This window comes from Melospiza georgiana, chromosome 2 (genome assembly GCF_028018845.1).
Source record: "Melospiza georgiana isolate bMelGeo1 chromosome 2, bMelGeo1.pri, whole genome shotgun sequence".
Taxonomy (NCBI): domain Eukaryota; kingdom Metazoa; phylum Chordata; class Aves; order Passeriformes; family Passerellidae; genus Melospiza; species Melospiza georgiana.
In genome coordinates, this window is record NC_080431.1 from 30498927 (window position 1) to 30521488 (window position 22562).

General features: G+C 37.0%; 1 protein-coding gene across 4 annotated transcripts in view; it reads left to right on the forward strand.

Annotated features, from left to right (window-relative positions):
• Positions 1-22562, forward strand: part of NALCN (sodium leak channel, non-selective) — a 223576-nt gene that overhangs the window by 95957 nt on the left and 105057 nt on the right. For all 4 annotated transcript variants that reach the window (XM_058043866.1, XM_058043893.1, XM_058043875.1 and 1 more), the window contains exon 11: positions 19351-19482. In XM_058043866.1, the coding sequence (XP_057899849.1) occupies positions 19351-19482 (132 nt within the window). The remainder of the gene's footprint in view (positions 1-19350; positions 19483-22562) is intronic.

The window sequence follows — 22562 nt, forward strand, 5'->3', positions numbered from 1 at the left end:
TGCCAATGTTTTTCATGTGAATCACTAGAGCCAAAGTCTACCTCCTTTGTCTTCACTAGGCCTTAATAATATATTTCTGATGTGAAGATGTAAAGAAAAATCCTGCTTCGGTAAACATGTGTACTGGATTTTCACAAGTATTTTGCATTTATTAAATCCTATTGAAATAATTAGAAGGTACCTAGAGTTTTCAGAATCATATTTTCTTATGAGTGATTTGATTCACATAAATGCAGCTGTTTTACAGAGAGTATTTGCACAATCATGTCAAAGTCTACATCCTTTATCCTTTGTGAATTTTTAAAGTAATTCCTGAAAACCCACATCTTTACCTGCCCTATGCATTTTAACAAGCTGAAGGCTGCAGTGCAATACAGTAGATTCAGATCTTCAAGCTGATTGAGATAAGAGAAAGGTGGTACTACTGTTCAAGTGCAATCTCAGACCTTGGGGTATGTAAACAAATCTGGGGGAGAAGAATGCATCTCTGATAATGGACATAAAGAATGCAGCCACGAGGAAAGCCAACTCAGCAACTGTGCTGAAATCAGCTCTGAATGGGGAGAGAGTAATTCCAGAGGGGGGAGATCACCATAATCAACTCATGGCCCACCTGCCCCAGAAACTCACCAACCCAGAAGATGAGAAACACTGAGAATGCAGACTGATTCCCACTAGAGGCAAGGGAATATTCCCTTGCCTCTAGTGGGAATCAGTCTGCATTCTCAGTGTTGAGTAAAATGGATAAATAGTGAAAAGTTCTGAATGACCTCAAGGACCCCCTGCCACCAAGAAGCTGGGGTGAAAGGATCAGTGAGGTGCTGCTGGATCCATGAGTGGTGACTTTCTTCTTTATATGTCTCTCTCTCTTTTTCTCCTCTCCCCACCCTCCTTTCTCCTCTATTTCTTTCTATCTCTCTACCTCAAATTTTATTTTAAATAAGATTAGTACTATTGACTTCGACATATGGTCTTGTTTGCACCTTAATTCAGGCAGAGACATCTCTTAATAATCACACAGTTGTGTAACAGTTGTGACAGACTGTTTTCCATTTTTATAGGCCTAGACCCACAACATATTTAAATTGCAGTGTTTCAGGAACTTCCATAATTATTTTCCATTATCAGTCATTTTCATTGAATCTTCATCTTATCCTTTGAATAGTAGCCTGAAACATCATACTTTAAGTGTCATATATCATTTTGCTTTAATGCCACCTGGTGCATATATTATATGCAGTGACATTTCATTAATTGCCCATTACCAAGAGTGTATATAAATAATTTCCTTTTCTCTGTCATAAACTTTTCAGAAGATCTGAGGAAAGCAGATATGTTCACTCGTGAGCTTGATTTCAGGTGTTTTACTACAGACACTGCTAAAATAGTGGAGTTGGCAGTACATGTGCTGTGCTTCTTTATTTCTGGCCTTCACTCCCTGATCCTACATAACTGAGAGGAGGAACCGAAACACTAATTAGTGAAAGCAGACTGTACATCCAATTCCCTCCTTCATCCTCTCTTTAGCTACATAAACCTTTGCTATCCAGTCTGTTATTCTTTTGGCTCAGAACTATCATCCTTAATATCTCAGTTTTCTTCAATATCCTTTAAGCCATTTCTCTTTTACTGAGAAACTACCTGCCACTGAGGTAGTTTGCAACATGGTTGTTTGCAACAGAGGTCTTACTGTTTTTACACTTAGTAGGTCCATTTCATCCTCTGCCCAAAGTAAAATTTCCTAACGCTTCACAGCACAGAAGCCACTACCAATAGATCTGTTCACAGACCCTTAAATTTGTATTTCTTTCTTCTTTAGCCAGGATTCAGCAACCTTTGGTCTATAATGTCTGTCCTTAGCCAAGGCTGATAACCTCCACTATTTAGAGCTACTCTCCATCCTTTTAGTTGCTGCCACTAAATCAGAACTTATAAACATGCTCCTTCACTCACATGCATACACATTTGTACAACTTTATGCATATCAGTCACTGAAACAGGACAGAAACCATGCAAACAACTGGAAGAGCTCCCTGAGCAAGTTTGTTATGGGTGAGCAATCTCATATTCTGTCTCTGGAAGATAATCTGAAACATTTCTTCTGGTGGAGATCTTGCTTTTCTGCTGAATTCATGCCTTTTGTATGCTCTGTGGAACCACAGTGGCTCCTGTGCTGCTACCAGTCCAGAAGAGTTTCCGTGGGAAGAGGTAGCAATGTCTTTTTTTCAAGGATACTATTGAACGTGCTTCACATGAAGATTGCAAAGGATGTGGATGCACAGGATGTGGATGAAGTCAGGCAAGGTATAGCTGAGTTACAGCATTGGCATCTTTCAATTTATGTCGGGAGACTTAGAGGTGCCAGGGAATAGCACCCTTCAAGAAGTGATAGGAGTAAATTCCTAGGGGATATAGCAAATTGAGTGAAGTTTGTTATAGCTGAGACTGCCATTGTGTAAACTAAAACCAAACATACAGGAAAGATCTGCCTGCAATAATACTTGGGCAAATGTATGTGTATGATACAGAAATACCAACTTTGGCTTGTCAGTCTTCCAGCTGAGTATTCTGAGGCAGGTTTTTGTTCATTGAGCTGCAAAAGAGGATGATTCACTGCTCTTTTACTGGGTTTCTGAGAGGAAATTGATGGGGGATTCTCAGTGTACAGCAGAGCTAAGTTGAGTCAAACACTAATGCTTGATCTTCTACCTGTTCCTCAGAGAAGAGGTAAAGAGGGAAGGGCATGAGATGAGACTAGCACAGGGTTTTTTTCCCTTTCTGTTTAAGGGACGCACAGAAAAGAAGAAATAGAACCCTTGCACCATCAAACTCGGCAAGAGTTTTACCACTGCTCTGCAGAAGAATTTAATTTCTAATATTTTAAATGTAGAACAATTAAATATAGAACAATGGGTTTGTAGTCATTAAAAATGGCAGACTGAAACAAAGCTACATATCGAACAGCCTTGGAAGAAAAACAAAAAGAGAAAAAACAAAAAACCGAAACAATAAAAAACCCATGATGTGAAAGAGTCATGCACTTGCTAAGTATTCCTCCTTAAAAACATGAAGATTAAGGGATGTGTGGGAGAAACTAGCTGTTTATTTGTTCCAGCTAAAAATATAATGAAAAAAGGGAGTTCCTTAAATTTACTGCCTATTTCTAACATTGAACACATTTCTAGAATATGGCCTGGTTCTCAGAATTAATGATGTACTATGCTTCAGCAATTCCAAGAATTGCTTTTTGATTATTTTGTTACTTAAGTGGAACTTGCATGTCTAAATCCACTTGACTGCTTTGAAACTATTGACCTCTAAGAAAACTCTTCAGCATGTGAGTGTGCTGTGTTTTCGTAAACCAGTAAGGAGTTTATATTGAGACAGGTAAGTGTATGTATAACTCATGTTTTATGCAACAAACTTATTTATTTTTATTAATTGTGATTATGCAAGTGTGTTCAACAAAAAGCATTATGAACTTGCGACATCATTGAAATGACAGGATGGGAAACTGATGTAGTTACTTTTGCAGATCGCTTGGAAAACTGCATGTAGTAAAGCTGGCAAAGTTCCTTTTTGACATAAAGCTCCCCCCCACATTGTAAATTAGTGTAGAGTTTAACCTGTGCACACTGTCAATTCAGCATTAATCATGACATATACAACCAGTAAGGTTAATCCTGCTGGGTGTTTAAAAGAATAGTGAGATAACAGTGTATAAAGGATGAACAATGGAATAAAACTGCAGCTTAGAAGGGGATGTATGGCAGTGATAGATACCATTTTAATTTTAATGATTTTATTCTTTGCACTGGTGGGATAGCAATATTAGCTAGAAATTAATTTTAAAAATACTTAAAAGCCTTAGGGGTGAGAATGAGGGCAAGAATAGATAGCTATGCGTAGGTATGGCTGTACAGACGTAGAAGGAATGATATCTATTTGGCAGTCTTGTGTGTCTGGCAATTAAATATACTGATAGGAGTTGATCTCCTAAGGCACTTCATAATCAAAAGAAAAAGACATCAACAAGAGGTGGTTTGTGTATTTTTAAGACAGTCATTGAGGATAACTCAATACCTTGGTCATTTAAATGTTAAGATTCCAGTTGAATTCACAGTGGAAATACTGAATAACATATTGTGGTAAAGCATTTTCAGTAAGCTTTACTCTTCCTGTAGGTCTAAACTGTCATCATGGTCATAAGGAGAAGCATTCAGTTTTGCATGTATTTCAGTTCCATAATTAAAGAGATGGTTTTCAAAAAGGACAAATTTCTTCATACTTGACACAGTCAAAAATTATATCAATCTATCACCTTAAAAAATCTGGAATTTCTTTATTTTTCTGGAATGACTATAAATGATATATATTAATATGACAATTTTTAAAAGTGCTGTAGGTCTTCTTTGGAAAAATATAAAATAAGCTGAATGATTTTTAAATAAGAAAACATTTAAATTTGCGGAACTTACGCCAATATTCTCAGACGTGTTATTAGTTTGCTTTATCATTTAATTAGAGTATACTTCTACTTTTCTAAAGTATTATGAGATACCTTAGAATTCCATTGAGAATTATCAAATAAGAATTACATGTTACAAATATAGCACAACAGCATTTTTTCTATCAAAGGATATTCCTTTGTTGTTCAGAAAAATGTTTGATGCTCATATTTTTAAAGAAATGCTTTGAAGTTCACTTCAATAGAAACTCTTGCCATACAGACCAGATGAGATTTAGTTTACTAATTAGCTGCTTCATTTTGATTTAGCATATAGCAAAATCAAATCACAATTATAGAATTTTTATTAATTAAACTTTTAAAAACAGCTGTGTATGTGCTGATGGCAAACTTTTAACCTGCCTTCTTCTTTTATTTAATTTTCTTTCTTATTAATTCTTAGCCTGATTTAATGTTCTATGTTTTCAGGCAGACAATGCACTCACTAGCTGAAGAAGAGGAGCTAGAAGTGAGGCTCATTCAAATCCTTTTTGTAGAATGAGTTTCACAGCCCATGAACAGCAATTTCCCTACAAGATCCCCCCACATTTCTGTCAAACACTCTTAGTAAGTTCACTACGGTATTAAACTTGTTTTTCATTTTTCCTCCTTTGCTGTTATTCTGCTTTTCTGTCCTTCCCTGGTGTGAACAGGTCTTAAATCCCTGCCCATACACTTTCACATCAAGAAAGTGTTTCTGAAGGTAGAATTCATTAGAGGACATGTGGGAATAATTTTTGAAAGGATGGGTTATAGGGAGAAGAGGTTTTGGGTGTTTTAAGAGTTCAGGAATTTGTAAGAAAGGAAAATTATGTATTTTCTTTACTCTCCCTTATTAATCAACTTCTTTCTATCCATGTCTCTTCTCAGTATTGAGGGCATGCCCCAGAATTTATAATTTTCATCCAAAATCACACATTACCTTATGTGTCTCTACTGTTTTTACTGCTTGATCAATCCTATTTATTTTGTGTAATCCCAGTCATCTCTAGTAGCATTCAATGAAGCAGCTCTTTTTTAGGTAATGTTAAAGCTTTCAGTGTTACAAATCAGCTCTACATGCAACTGAACTGCTCTTTAGTTTGCTGGATATAGATGAGCAGAAGTTAACACAGCTCTGTGAAGCTGAAATGGTGAAAGGAGTCCAAAAATTGCCTTGTACCCCTCTACACACAATCTCCCAGCCTTTGAAAGAAGACCTGCATTTGGTGCAACTGTTGGTTTATCTTTTGTAGGACCTGCTTGGTTTTATGCTCTAAGTTATGAACACTACACATTATGCTTATTTCTTTTTATATTCCATCTAAATTTTGAACTCCTCTTAATCTTATTTGAAGGGGAAAAAAAAAAAAAAAACCAAAAAAAAAAAAAAAACCACAAAAAAAAAACCAAACAAACAAACAAACAAAAAAAAATTGGAAGTTGTGGATGTTTCTAGAATATAACCAGAAGGTTGCAGTCTCCTTTGTCCTATAACTCCAGCATCTCCAGGAGATTTACAAGACACAGTTCCTGTGTGGTCCATTCCAAATCCAGCCTTCAGCCTTACCATCATGACTTTTTGGCAAGTGGGTAAATAATTTCTTCCACTACTACCTGTGAGATGGAAGCAATTAAAAGCAATAAACTTGTTTTCATTCTGGGGTGCTACTGTGTTTCATCCAAGCCACATTAAACTGAGTAGTCTTTCCAGATCCTTTTGGGTAGACAGGTCTAACCACTGGTTTTACCTTACTGAAGGAAATAGGAATATCCCAGCTTGGCTGCAGTAAAGGTAGTCTGGCAGATGAAGCTGGAGACCAGATGCTTTGCAAGAAAAATGGAAGTATAAAGCAAATCACTGCCCCTTGCCCTCTGAATTAATGGCAATCAAAATCTCTGATTAGCTCTGCTATCCCCTTGCCCAAGGCAATAGAGCCTAAATTGTGCACAGTTTCCAGTGCTATTTCAGGTAGGGAGAAATACTTCTGTGGTTCTTCTCTGTTTCTTAAATTTTGTTTGATTGGAAGCCACTTTACTAGAAAGTAGGTTTTAAGCCTAAGTGCAAAAATTTTTTTTGCTTCTAATTATTCATCTGATCACATCTTTAATGGAGCATTTGATTTATTTCAAAGTAATCTCTGCTTTTTATATGTAAATCACGAGTTTGAGAGTGTGCTAATTAAATTATGCAAGGAAAATGCAAGGAAAAACTGTTCTAATCAAAAGGTGGAAATTCTATTAGAATGTTTGATACTTATTTATGTAGGCTTCCAAAGGAGGTAGAAGTTGCCAGTCTGAACTACACTGTACACCATGTTCCCAAGACAAATGCAGTACATCCAGTAACTAAGAAGATTAATGTACTCTGTGAAGCAAGGCATTGCAATCAGAAACCAATAATCAATACAAATGACCAGTATGACTCAGGAAAAGATTTTCATTAATTCCTGGTTAATTTGAGTTGTCTTAATTCCTTAATTGCAGAAACCAATAGTAGATACAAATGGCCAGTTTGACCCAGGAAAATATTTTCATTCATTCTGTGTAGAGTTGTCTTAATTGCCTAAAGCACACATTTGGCAGTTTTTAGTTCAGAAGGGAAGTTATGAAAAACTGAAGTATTCTAAATTTTTTAATGCTGATCAAGTACTTCTCTAAGTTTTAAACAGCTCAACAATACCAAAGCTGTGAAAAAGCACTGAAATTTAGCTCAGCCATCCGAAGAATTTCAAAGCACACATGTTATAATAATCATTGTAATAAGATAAAAAGCTGGAATAAGTATCAGGAGAATATAAGGAGGTCTAGCTGTATATAAAATTTTTCATTGAAGGGAGGTTTTATCTTAGTGTGCTTTCAATGATAGCAGGAAGAAAACCACTGAAAAAATTGTTTCCTTCCTTGAATAATTGCATTTTTAGTATCTCATTTTCCAGGTTCTCATGCTGTATGGAAACACTGATAGCAGGTTTTCCAATGACAGAACTAGATGCTTCCACATGTATATTTTGAAGTTAGAAAAGCAATTTACATGGACATATTTTTGCTGTTTCCATGTCATAAAAGCAGAAGCTTCCTTTAAGAATTTGGATTTAATTTTGTTTCACCATCACTTCTTCAAAATAAAGAAAATTGTTTCCCATCTCTCTTTTTTTTTTCTTTTCTTGTTCTTTTTTTCTTTTAAATTGGTGCAGTTAGTGCTTTCTCAGTAGTTGAGAATTTAAAATAGTGCTTCATCATTGTACAAGGGGTTGCAGGCAAATAGAAATTCAATCTCTACTTATCGTGAAATGCTCTCTATGTTGTTCTTTCATGAGGCCAAAAGAAAATATATGATTTAAAGTCTTCCTAACAGCAGGTTTTACATTTTCAGTCCTCCAACATATTCTGAGTTCTGTAAGCTCTCTCCTGCCTCCTGTCACTTTACACTATCAGCAGAGCACCCACGTAAGTCATCCATGAGATGAGCCCTGTTGTGAGGAGAGCTGGGTTACAGCACATGTGGCCAGCACTGAGCCTTGTCCCCTGCAGAGCATCTGCAGCGTCAGGAGCCACCAACTCTGATAGGAGCAGCTCATTCACTGGAGCTGACACAGCCGCGAGGCCACTCTGAAACCGATTCTGCACCGAATTCCTGACCATGTGGTTTAAACTGTGAGGGGACAAAAAAGAGAAGGGCAGGCAGTGTATTTCACCACTCTCCATCATGGCTGCACCTGTCTTGGCACATGGGTAATTTCCTAAAAATAATATAAAGAATTCTGTAGGATTTCACAATGATCCTAAGTACTAATTGCAGAATGAGGTGTAATGCTTACATTATGGTCTTCTGCTCTTTCAGCTCATGAGTTAATCATTATAATAACAGCAACTTTTTCCTTCACATTTATAAAACAGCTAGTAAATCTACAGTACTGCAATAACATAAACATAAAAATTATTCTAATTAATTGGGAAATAAAAGGCCAAAGGAAACAGATGCAGTGAAAAATGGCTGATTCACACCTGGTTAATAAATGACATTTCAGAGACATGATTCTTGAATTGAAATGCAAGTGAAAAAGTAAGTAATCTAATGAAGAAATTTCAGGGAGGCCTTCCAGGTGAAATCTTCAAAGGCATATAATTCAAGGAACAAGTGTTAATTGAAATTTGTTGGAAGTGAAGTTCCTAGAGTTCTAAAATGTAAAAGTTACAGAAATTTTGAAGGCATTGAAAAAAAATTACAGCACAGGTAGGGTCCAGATTCTTTCCATTGCCACTCATCTTCCCTGAAACCTGGGGGAAAGTTAAAGCCCCTGTAATAATCAATTTATGTCAAAATTATGTTTAGTGTGCATCTGAAAGAGTGAGCAATATCTTATGTACCACAGCTCATAAATGGCACAGCTTCTAAATAGTAGCAAATAGATTTAATATTAGAGATGGAGCTATTTTGCTGCAAAGCCCAACATGATTACTTTTTTATTTTTCTTTTGTGGTCAACATATTTTCAAAATATAAATGTAAAAACATCGGAAATGTCAACATTGTTGATATACATAAAGTAGAATACTATATCTAGAGGAGTCAGCAACAGTATGTAAACACAGATAATGCTATAATGCAGATAGTGAATCAGCTGGAGTTTTCAGAGAAGAAATTAGAAAACACAGAATAAAAATGTCAGGTACATCCTTTATAAGGTGATTGACTGAGGACAGCATTGGCAATTGGCTATACATTTGGCCTGCCCTGTAAGTGTCTATTTATATAAATGTATATATGTGCATACATATATTTTTATATAATTTTTTTTTTTATGTATTTACGTGGTGGTTATCCATAATGTGAGCAGTTGGGAATGTGTCTATACCTCTTCCTGTACCTGAGGTTCACAGGCTGGCTAAGGTTGGAAAGCACCACAATGGGACTTCTGGTCCAACCTCCCTGCTTAAGCAGGATCACACTAGAGCATGTTACACAGGATTGTGTCGAGAAGGTTCTTGAATATTTCCTGTGAGGGAGACTCCATAACCTCTCTGAGCAACCTGTTTCAGTGTGTGGTCACCCGCACACGTTAAATGCGTTAAGGTCAACACATAAAATGCATCAAGGTTAAATGCCTTTTAATACATATAAAATGCACTAAAGTTGAATGCATTTAGAGTTGTGATTTTAAGCTAGTTCAGTTTTTTTTATTATCAGAGGAAAAGAACTTTTGCACTTTCTCTTTGCAAATACTCTGAAACTAGGGAGCGTATAAATCCCCATAAGACAGGGGTGTGATTAATCACACCTTGGTAAAGTATAGAGTGAATGTCCACCCTACAGCTTTGATGATGTCACTAGATATAAAACAAAAATTATTTTGGCCTATTTAATTGCACATTTTTGTCATTAATTATTTTGACTCATATTTTCTGAATTGATCTGTATTGCTATATTTAGGAAAAGGAATAAAACTTCATATTATTTGGGTTATGTTTTGCATTTCATACTGTGTAGCTTTAGAGAAAAGTACTGCTGAGGTGATGATATACTTATTAAAAGTTCTAAAAATCTGACAGGTAGGTAACAATTTTTATGCATTGTTGTTATCATGAACAATTTGAGTAGTATTTTTAGATTTCTTTTATGTTGCAGCAGCTGCTCTCAATTTCTCTAAGTCAGATTGCAGTTGCTGAAAGGCTGCTTGCTTCCTCTCTCTCTTCTTGCAAAAGAAAATGACATACTGTGTTAGCTGATTTATAAATTGGTGGGGAGGAGGGTTGTTTCATTTCAAAGAAGCCATTATTTCATGTATTTTTAGGGCAGAAGAGTCACCATTTCCTTTTTGACTGTTCTGTTAGAAGTTTGTGGGAGGAGAAAAGTGGCTGCTCTTCTAAGAGGCGTACAGAAATGTATCTATGCTACTGCTTTATTCTGTTGTTGCAGGATGTGAATTAACAGGATGCAGCTAGTCTGAAAGAGGCATATGCAACACATTCTTTAGTCCTATAGCAGAAATAGAAATTTGGCTTTCAAATGTGGGATGTAAGGGAAAAAAAGTATCAAATTTCTGACAGAAACTTTAGCCTTAAAGGCTTGGTTACTTAAAAAACTCTAAGATAAACGTTTTTCATTTCTCTTCATTAGGCTTCCTATCATTATTTTCATTTGTTTACTTCCTAAGTGTGTATTTTCTCATTCTTGCTGTGTTATTGGCTTTACTTTGTTCCTTTGATCAGAATTCAGTTTGGCTTTTGTTAAAGTAGCTTTTAATTTTCAAATCAAAATTAGCTGTGCTAAAAGGCAGGAGAGTTTGTAAATGTGGCAAATTAATGACTCACCTGTATTTTCAAATATTACAGAGACATTTAGATTATTGGAAGATCTTAACTACTTCTGATTTCTTTATAATTTTAGCTATGCCATGCCATCGGAAAATTACATGTGTTGCCTTACAACCTTATTGTGGTAGCATAGAATCTTATGCTTCCTGATTGGAGAACTTATTTGCATTTCTTGAAATGTTACCATTATTCAGTAGTCATCCCAGTTTCAGCTTGTTTTGAGCCTCCATGGTAGGAGACCCTGTGAAAACACAGATACAGTGTCTACCTTGAGTTTTATATCCTAATCAGATGCAGTAGAAGGTGGAAAGAGAAGCACGGTAAAGTGAAACTTGTAGAATATTTTATTTGCCAGGACAGTTTACTGTCTATAGTGCTCTTTCTGTCAGGCCAGTGTCACCTCTGCTGCAGCCAGAAAACATTTATAGAAAAGTTTACAAATGCATATTCTAAAACTGCAAGAGTTAGGATGTTTGTGTTTTGGAGACCATTTTCCTCCCTTGACTGTCCCCACACCACCTAAATTATCTCCTGCAGCTGATAACAAAGGTTCTCTGAGCTGAGGTGATCTGAAAGTAGCAGAGTTTCTAAGCAGATTTTTCATTGGACTGTGGATCTTAAAGGGTGTTTACACTCTTCTCTACTACATCACTACCCTAAGAACCTCTTCTCTGCATCATCAAAATGTTAAAGCAAGTCTGTAGACAAAATTGCTGAAGAACCACCCTGCTCCCATTGCATTGGGACAATTGGTCTGTACTATAAAGCCAAGACTGTCTCCTTGACATCACCAAACATCTGAGTTGTGGCTTCTACTTATTTCCTTTGCAGTATCAAAAGCCACCTTTCCAGCATCTTTTAAACTCATCCTTCACCTTGTTTACTCGATGAGGTTGCATTATTTGAATTCATCCCAGCATTGAAGTTCCTCTTAAATACGGTAGATGGTTTCTCAGATTTACAATGTTTCTTAATGTCCCATACTGATATATAACTGCATCAATATAAGGTTTTAAAAAGCTTGTTCCCATAACATTTCTGGTTAATGCTTAATAATTTTCCAAAATGTTCAGATTGCAGAGCATGGGAATAATTGCTAAATTCTCCTCACAAGCATATCTTTGTCAGGCAGTCATAAAGTAAGTTGAAAGCAAAATGGTTTATAGAAAATTAGTTACATAGCTTGTAAAATGCTCTACAATGTCCTGAAAACAAAAGGGAAAATTTTCTGCAATTTCACAATTTTGTACTTGCTGAGATGGCCATTAACCAACAAGATGAAAATCAAATTTATCCTATTCACGCTATGAATTATATGTGATTAGCAGTGTATAGAATGTGATTTTCTAAAGCTTCTTTCACATTCAAGGTATCTTCAAGCACTTTGCAAAAAAAAAAAAAAAAGATACTAAATAAACACCATAAGTATACCAAACATGTATAGGACAAAATGCTTGGCCTTTTCCTCAGGCCAGGATTGAATCTTTGCTTAGTGACTCTTAGAAATCTTGTGTCATAGAATCCTAAACTCAAGGGGATTTTGCTATTTCTAGTCTTCTACATTATAATAGTTTCTGAAGCTATTGATGTGTCCTGATTTAATCAAGAATGACTAGCAATCATATTCCTTTCTTAGTGGTATAAATTCTTTGCATCCACCTTAAACTGCCCCTGCTCTATAAAATCCATAATCCCTTTATATATCTTTAGGAGTCATGGGCCAAACTCTGAAATGTCCAGAAAAATGAGAATTGACTTGCAGTACTTTCATTTTACTATTATTTGATCTAGTGTTTTCCAAGCTGCTATAATGAACTTGAGTCATGCTTTGTTAGCTCTTCTGAACAAGTTTTCCTTATTCTGTGATGCCCACGTAACTCCAGCTAATTGGGCTTTGTGAAGTGAATGGGTACCATAAGATTGGCAGTTCTGTTCCAGAATGCCTCTCCACACATCACGGTGATCCTGTGCATGGAAATAAGCTGGGACTTGCATTTGCCTTCATGTCACTGCAGTGGTAGGATCTAGGCTCCAACAGGCCCATAAGTAAAAAAGGCTGGATTAGCACAAATGTAAACTTTTCAGTTGCTATTCAGTAATACCACCCAACTCTTTTGTGCACATCTAAACAACTTTAAAAAATCAAAGTCTATTCTAACTACCAGAAAGTATGGTCTTCCAGTAGGTGTGTATAGACAGGAGTACAGCATACATACAGCATTACTATAATAATAGGTGTAAACTCAACCACAGTGATCATGTAGCCAGTATAAGGTCTTTAAACAACCAAGCTGGAAGCTTGGTTGGAATCTTTTAGCAGGATCTAGCTTCCTTGTGCAAATAGCAAAAACCAATGAAGGCTAAAAGGGAGTAAGAAGCTTGCCAGAGCTATTCCATTATAAGACAGAGGAGGAGATGCTATTGGTTTATGAAGTATTAAAGTATATCTAAAATATAAAGAAATACAGATACAATTGTGTTTCCACCACTGATGAATGCACAATTCAAGAGTATCAAAATCTGAAAAAAAGCTGCTTACCCATATAGTGATTATCAAAGCCTTTTAGTTTAATGATGTTTACACTGTTCATTAATTGGTTTGGTACTTTCAAGAGCTACCCTGCCAGTTTGACAATTATGCAGTCAAAGCTTTTCAAACACTAAATAGCCAAAATAAGCAAAGCTTTTCTGCATATCAGATTCTCACCATGTCTTGCTCAGTACTAATAAGTTTGATGGCTTTGTAAGTAATTTTTTATTCTTCAAGACTATTTGTCAGGGTTTTTTTGTTTTCTTAGATCACCACCACTGTTAGTATTATCAGATGAAGTCTAAATTTCTGTAGGTCTAAACTGAAACCATTGAGCTCTTTGAAGACACCTCTTTCAAGGTTTCACATTATATTAAACATTATCAGCTGGGTCAGTTTTCAGTTAGTAATATCAGAGTAATATGGCCCATGGGTTCTTTCCTTATTAGGTCTATCATACCCTGCAAGTTTGCAACATTTCTGGCTTGCTTAGTAAGATCTTTTGTGGACTTGAAACAAAAATCCTATATGAAGGATGGTGATGCAGAGAGTGACCTGATGTATGTATCAAGCCCCCACGAGGAATCTAGCATCAGAAAAAGGTAGTTTATATTCAATAATTCCAATTTGCTTAGTGACTGCATTTCACATGGACCACTGCTTTCCTGAGCCAGCATCTGTGGCTCTGGCTGTACAAAGTGGCAGCTGCTGTGGATGTTCTCCAGGGCAGTGAGCTGGCAAAGGCAAATTTATGTCACTCATCCTTCCTCTGCCATGCAGGAACGTGGGAGGAGTATTAAGGCAATGTATCCCATTCTGGAGTGACAAAAGACTGCTGTAGGCCATCCATTGTAATGCTCTGTAAGACTAAGTGAGCCAGGTAGTCTCTACCTGTCAGTAATTGCAGTGTCATTACTTGATTTTTTGGGTGAATCCAGGATGCTTAATACAGTTTTTCATTCAGAGTTCCTCAGCTGCACCAAGCATGTCCCTAGTGTTAAATAAATGAGTAGTATTTTAGAAGTATTTTTTGCATTCATGAAATTCCCATCTGAGCACAAACAAATCTGTGGCTCCTTTGCTTATTTCCAAACAATAAAAGAATTTGCATGATTAACAAAGTTTGTTATGTACTGGTTTTTATGGCCACTGCATCTCTAAAGCACTGTGCCATACAGATTCTTCGGTGTCCTGGACACTGAGAATTAGTGCATGAAGTCAGAATGAATCCTGCATGAAGTCAGATGCCAGCATTATAGGTAATTCATAGTAAATGTAAGAAATTCATCACTGTTGTAGTTGATTGATGACAGCAGCAGGGCATTTCACTTGAGACTTCTTCAACACAGCTAATCTTAAATCCAGTTTAATATTAGATACAATTTACCATGTATCTGGCTGACAGCAACATCAGAACATTTCTTTCATCTCATTCCTGCACCGCTTAAGAAACACGCATCGAAGGGCTAAAAAAAGGTCAGTAAATCAAACAAGAACAAAAATTGGCATTATGTCTTCTCTTTCAAGTTTGCATGGAGAATTTTCCTTGCCTTTGTGCTCTGAAAAGGGCTGTAATCCAAATGATACACTGCTGATCTGATGATCCAGAATGACTTTCAAGTCTTGGGCAAAAGCTGTGGACTAAATTCAGCTTTTATTTAGGCCTCATTCCAAATATAGAAATACGTAAAGAGACGGTGGATTCTCATGGTCGTACATAGAAGCAGAGGTGTATCTGAAGTGTTTTAAGGCTGCAAACACAAATTAAAATTCTGTGATGCAGAAAGAACAAACTAAGGCAGATTAGAGTAGGGGGAAAGCTGGGCACAGTAGGTTTGTGGGTTAGAGAACTGTGATTGATCTCCTAAAGATACAGCAAGCTGTGTGAGAAGCCAGCAGGAAAGCTGCTTATCGTGCACAGCATTCGTGACAAGTGAGCAGCTAGAGTCTGACATGACGTAGGAAAACAACAAGAAACACAGGTACCAGTCTGGACCCCATGAACTGGCTTTGTTCTGGGATGTAAAAATAATGATTTTTTTTTTTTAATCTCCTCAGCATAGCATTTTTGCTGTGTGTGTGGCGGAGGTGTTTGTTCAGATGCCTCCACCTTGCTGGCTCTGTGTGCTCTCTGTCTCTCTACCAGCACCTAGGTGCTTTTATTGTTCCTTACCACAGCTATCTCTTAATTTGTTGCCTCAGCCAGCTGTTCCTGCCTTTGCATTGCCTGTGCCTGGCTTGAGTCCTGTCTGAGCCTCTTTCCTTATTATCTTAATGTTGAATCATCTTATGCCAGTGTAATACTTTCTATTAGCTAAATAGTTTCCTTTCAGTTTAATTGGGAAGGCAACCTTGACAACAAGCTTTATTGAGTCTTACTGAAAAATAAAAGGTGCTGCAGGGAGTCCAGAGAAGGGCAAGGACCCTGGTGAATGGGCTGGAGCACAAGTCTTATGAGGAGCGGCTGAGGGAGCTGGGGATGTTTAGCCTGGAGGCTCAGGGAGGACCTTATTCCTCTCTATAACTATATGTAATGAGGTTTTAGTAAGGTGGGGGTCAATCTCTTCTCCTTGTTACAAGTGACAGGATGAAAGGAAATGACTTCAAGTTGCACCATGGGAGGTTTACATTAGCTATTAGAAGAAATTTCTTAATGGAAAGGGCTGTCAAACATTGGAATAGACCACTCAGGGAAGTGGTGGAGTCACCATCCCTGGAATTTTTAAAACACATGTGGCTATGTCACTTGAGAACATGAACATGACAAAGTGTGCGTATATGTACATGTATATCAAGACAATTTATGCATTTTTATTTTTCCTGTATTACCATTTTGCTTCCCTGTGAAGGGAGATAAAAGTGGCTTTTGCAACCTCACTTGCTAGTTTCTTTTAGCAAGTACTTTCACAATTGAGACAGAATACTTCATTATTATGATGGAAATTTTGACACCATTAAAAATACAGTGTAAAATATGCAGAGAGACTAACTATCTGGTTAGAATTTGTGTGAAATGGAAATGTAAAGGGTAGAATGACACCTGTTTTGAATCATACCACTGAAAAAAATGCATGATTGATGCCAGCAGCCCTACCTTTAATTATTGTATTCTTATAGCTTGCCTTGTGGATTAAAAATAAAAGCAAGAGCTTATTTAGCCACTATTTTGGTGACTTACCTGTGCTTTAGGTCTTAACATTTCTAAATGTAAAGACCTAAAGCACAGGTCTTTACATTTCTAAATGTAAAGCTTCTCTCCTGAACCTCCCTTTCTAGAATAGAATATACAACCATTTTATGTCACTAGGGTCAAAAGGAAGCCAGCTTGTATAAGAAAGGTTTGAGCTGCCTTCTGTCTGCAGTGCTATCTGTAATTCACACAAAAAATTGAGATATTAAGAGACAAGAGGCAATTCTATCAGCTTGTGTGCTTGTAAATATGTGCGTGGTCTCCATTCAGCTTTTTAAACAAGCTATCTTAAACTCTAGTGGAATTCAAGAGGGGATGAATTCCTCAGTAGACAGGCACAAGGCTTTGCTAAAAGCTGAACAAGTACTAGTCCTTGCAGCCTCTCATACATCCTAAATTATGTTCTAGTTTCATCAAAAAAGAAGCACACAACAATCCTGTATAAAGAGTAGCTTGGTTAAGACTGAGCTTCAGGCAAGGTTTCACACAAAATGATAATGCTGACTATTCATGAATATAAGAATCAGCTCATTAAAGACTGAGACAGTGTTTTACAACTCTATATATGAATTTCCTAATGTGTTAATATATCTTACAATGTAAAAACATGTGTTTCTTAAATTTTGTGTCCTTCTGAAGTAGACGATCTTTGAGATTCCTTTCAACCTAAACCGTTTTCACATTCACAAGCCTCAGTTCTCCTGAGGCAGTGTAATTACTCTGCCAGAAGGATGATACAGCAGAAAACAGTTTAGCTTTCTGCATTGTAGGGGTGGTAACTTCTTAAAATGTGTTCTGATGAGATCAGGTATTCTGGAGGCTTATCATACTAGCCAGGAAGGAGAAATTGGTCAGGTTGTGAGATTCAGGAGCAGTCTTTTCTGCAATGACCATGAGAATGTGGAGTTCAGGAACCTGCAAAGAAGGAACAAAGCCAAAAGATAGGACCACAACCCTGGTGTTCAGATTGTTCATGTTCAGGTGTCTGCTTGGAAGAATCCCATAGGACGCAGTCATAGATATAGGTTCCAGAAGAATTGGTTGATTTTCAAGGACCTTCCTCCTTCAAGTTAAAAAATGTTCTCCTTCCAAGTGCAGGAAATCAAACAAACAAGACAGGAGGTCCACATAATTGAACCAGTAGCTCTGGACAAAACTCAGAATTGAAAAGGAAGCATACAAGAGATGGAATCAGGGCCAAGTGGCCCAGGAGGAGTACAAATACCCTGTCTGAGAGTGGAGTTACAGGATTGAATCTGCCATGACATGGAAGGCAACAAGAAGGGCTTCTACATATAAGAGAAGCAAAAGGAAAACTAGAAAAATGTGAGCCTGCTGTTGAACGGATTAGGAGACCTTGCAAGGCAAGGCAGTGGCATAGAAATGGTTGAGGCCCTTTTCACCCATCTTGATAGGTTAGACTGACCCTCAGGAATCTCAAGCCCCTGAGTTTTGGGAGAAAGTCTGGAGCCATCAGGAACAGCTGAACAAAACAAAAGACTCTTCCATTTTTTTGTGAAGGTGGTCAAACAGTGGAACAGATTGCACAGAGGGGTTGCAGAGCCTTCATCCTGCAAGATACTCAAACTAACTAAACAAAGTTCTGGAATACCTGTTCTAGCTGATTGGGCTTAAGCAGGCAGCACCAGACTAGATCTCGAGTCTCTTCCAACATAAATAATTATGTGATTATGTGTACATAAATCAGTACCTTTTTAGGGAAAAGATGAAAGGAGGCAGAGTTCTCCTAAATTTTTAGTTCTCTTTTCCCTGATATTTTGTTAGGCACTTCTATATATAAACTTAGGAGCAAATTAAAATGGCCTTTTCCACTGTAAGTACAACTTACACACAAACATAAGGAACCATAATGGTACATAACTTACCATAACTTCATAACTTCAGGTATTGAAAACCTGAACTGTATTATTATTGGAAATGTTTAAAACAATATCAATATTAGTGAATATTTTTTTATGTAAAATAACAGTATGTTCTGTTTTGAACAGAACAGTATGTTTAATAACAGTACATTCTGTGTTTGACTCTAGCTTCTACTGTGGCTGACCCAGTGAGGGAAGTGGTTAGGCTTTTAGGGTAAATCATAAATTCATGGTCTTTGTGATCAGTGCTTAGAAGTTACTTCTTTGAACTTCTGCATATGAGTAATGTTTTAGCATCTCACAGATGTAAACTCCTGGACACTGCTCTGTGCCTCTCTCTCTTCTCTCCTCTGTGGCTGCAGCAGCAGTGACACAAAGCATTAAGTACACAGATATGTGAGTTATCTGTGAGTACTTCATAGCTCATAGGCTCAGATGTGTATATCTACTGTATGTAGATGTGTTTTATTCATTTAGGCAATAGTTTGACATCAGGTGAATCCCATAAAACATGTTTCTTGAGCAAAAGCAGTGCGCAAGATAGAAATTGATGTAACTTTTTCCTGAACAATAAGTCATTGAGATTTACATGAATAAATCATAATGCAGGAGTATTGAACAAGGCCAAATGACTAGATAGATGTGCTCTTAATGCTTTAGAACATACTGAAGTAATGGATATCATATTAAATTATAAACCTTCAGTAAGAAGTCAGTTGACAAAGAGAAATTAAGAAGTACCAAAAAGTCTCAAAACCTACACATGTAAACCAGTTGAAGCAATATATTAAAACATATTTTAAAGCTTAAAACATTAAAATCATATAAAGAAGCTTTGGAATAAGATACTATTTTAGCTGACTATGTTTTGACAATCTAATATAACTTTAAAATGCACCTGGTTTGACTCCTTTTGATGATAACATTTACTTTTTCTTTTGTAGAAAATGATGAGGTCATCTGTGTTTCATATGTTCATACTAAGCATGGTTGCTGTCGATGTGATTGTTGCTGCTAGCAACTACTATAAAGGAGAAAATTTCAAGAGACAATATGATGAATTTTACCTTGCTGAGGTGAGTATGGTAAAACGACTATCTGGGTAATTTTCAAGATAAGCTAAAGTAAAAAATGTGATTGTCAAGAACATTTTAGTGTGTAATTTTTTATTCCCTCAAGCATTCCAATAATACTTTGCTCAGTTTTTCAACTTCCTCTGTCTGACAGTGGCTGACAGCCCTATCTTACAACCTTTTGAAAGGTAATTTCCTCAAACAAAATGTTAGTGGTAGTGAGCTGAGGCTTAAGGGTAACATCTGCAGGCAATGCATGGCTGCTGAGTTGCTGTCTTTTTCTAGCAGGAGTGTAACAGTCAGAAGAATTTAACTTTAAATGATCACAAAACATTGTATTTAAAAATATTATATAGAACTTCTTCCTAAATAATCTTTATTTATATAAAGATTATATACTTAGCTGCCAGAAAGTCCCTTAGCATAACAAAAATATTGTTACAAATAGTCTGGCTTCAGCCATCACAAGAGCACACCACCAAAATACCCATTTATGCAGTCATGAATTTTGCAAAGGAGGAGTCTGTTAAGTGCTCCTGAACCAGTTAAGTTTAGCTACAAGTGACATTCTGACAGGGAGCCTGCTTGAGTCATTAGCTGATCAAGGATCTCACTGTAGAGCATGCACTGGAGATCCTAGAACCTTGCCTGGATTGGGCACATTTCTCCTTCATGCTTACTGCACTTTCCCTGTCTTCAATAGTTACACAGTCCTTTGGAGCCAGAGGGGTCACTCTTAGGCTAGAGTGAATGATAGCAGAATATTCTTGGTTGCTTCTCTGGTTTTGGTTGTTGTGTAGTTTTCTATGTCTAAATATTTTTTATATTCCAACTCACATGCCCAGCTTTAAGCCCTTTAGTCCATAACAGTACAATGCTTTATGAATCTCCTTTTTTAAGGAAGATTGAATTGATACATATATTTTATCTTAGTTTTAGAATTTGTATTCGATCTCTTAAAACTGTATGAAGCTGAGAGTTCACCAGTTCTAGGACAGAAATGAGAGCAAAAAAACCTGTTAGAAACAGCACCAGAGTACAAACCTTTAAAAAAGTGCAGATTATGAAGACAGCAGTGCTGCATCATTCTTCATTGTCTCTCATGATGCTGGGGATTGCTGGATTTTGTATGAATATTGAGTCAATGTTGGCACAGACAACAATTACAAGAATAATTGTGAAATGTATTGTCTTTATCTCAGGTTCTAAGACTTATTTGAAAAACAATATGAACATGAAAATTATTATCTTGAAAATAAGACATTGGAATAAAACCAGCAAATGCTGGGTTGTCATAAAACACTCCACAATCTTAGAGTAGAACTGAGGGAAACTCATTTTCATCTCCATCATAGTTTAACCAACCCCAGCCAGCAGCTCAGCCCCATGCATCCTCTTGTTCACTCTGCCTCAGTGGGATGGGGCAGAGAATGGTCATAGTAAAAATGAGACAACTCATGGGTTGAGATAAAAAACAATTTAATAGGTAAAGCAAAAGTCATACACACAAGCAAAGCAAAGCAAGGGATTCATTCACCACTTTCCATAGGCAGCGAAACCATCTCCAGGAAAGCCAGACTCCATCGGCCATAACAGTACCTTGGGAAGACAAACAGCATCACTTTAAATATGCCCCTCCTTCCTTCTGCTTCCTCCAGCCTTATATGCTGGGCACGATGCCCTGTGGCATAGGATATCCCTGTGTTCAGTTGGGATCATCTGTCCTGGTTGTGTCCCCACCTCCCAGCTCCTTGTGCACGCCCAGCCTGATCACTGGTGGGGTGAGAGGCAGAGAAAGCCTTGACTTCACGCGAGCACTGCTCAGCAACAGCTGAAACATCCCTGTGTTACCAACACTGTGTCGGGCACAAATCCAAAATAGCACCATGCAAACTATGATGGGGAAAATTAACTCTAACACAGGCAAATCTGGTACAATATCCTTGGCTGGAAACAAATAATTAAGTCAACATTAAAGCCTGAGGCCATGAACTCTTCACAGCAGGCTTTTTTGCTTTGTGCCCAGGATACAGCAAGTAGAGCCTGGATTCTTAACAAAATAACATTAATTCTATTTATATTCAAAATAGGGAACATTGCATGTCGTATTTCTATTTTGGCTCTGAATATATAGTATAATTATGCTTTTATTAATCAGTGCTAGAAACAATCTCTTCAACATTTCAAGTATAAAGTTTTCAGGGTTTTTTTTTTTCCAGTAGAAATACTTACCAGGGTTTATTCAAGGTGAGTCTATAATGTAGATTGTCTGTGTCTGTCCTATAAGCAATGCCCAGTTTTCTCTAACAATACATTTTTCTCTTTCTGCATAGCTTAGATAATTGATTTCTTAGTGAAAAGGTTGTCAGAAAAATCATTTGTTTGGCTTTTTACATTTCCAGGTATATGAGGTAAAATATTCTGAGATAGAGAAAGGTGGGATTTTTTTATTTGTAAAGCATTTCTTATGTCCATTTATTGGATTTCCTGGTTTTATTTTTCATTTTTTAAATCCCACGATGCTTTTACTAGAGGCACTATAAAAATCAAACTAACAAAACCCTAGTATGTTATGGAAGGAGGAACAAAGTATCAGAAGAGCAGAAGAATAAAAAATCCCAAGAGAGAGAAAAAATCAATAAGCTGGTGTCGTTTCCTATTTGGTTGTTGTGAAACTTGTTTTTTGTAGCACAAAGAGTGTACGAAGGAAATATTTTTAAGATCCTTGAGGAAGCTGAATACTCAGGCAGTGCAGATTATTCTACAGTGTTTGTTTTCTTGGTGAAGACTAGTTGGAGCAGGATACACTGCTGTTGCTCTGCCTTTTCCATTAGAGTAGGCTACAGAAAGCTTTCCCTTCAGTGGGAGCTGACTTGAGCAGCCAACAGCAGTGAGGATTCACTTTGCTAAGGGAAATAGCCAGATAGACTACAGCAAGCATATCTGGTTTTCTGATACGTTTTCCAGAAGTTGTCTTGGAAGCTGCTGGCTTTAGGAGAAGACATGTCTAATAAAATATCTCATTTGGTTCATCCTGTGTATCACAGGTTGTAGTGGCCTAGAATTGCAGAAGTTCATCCACT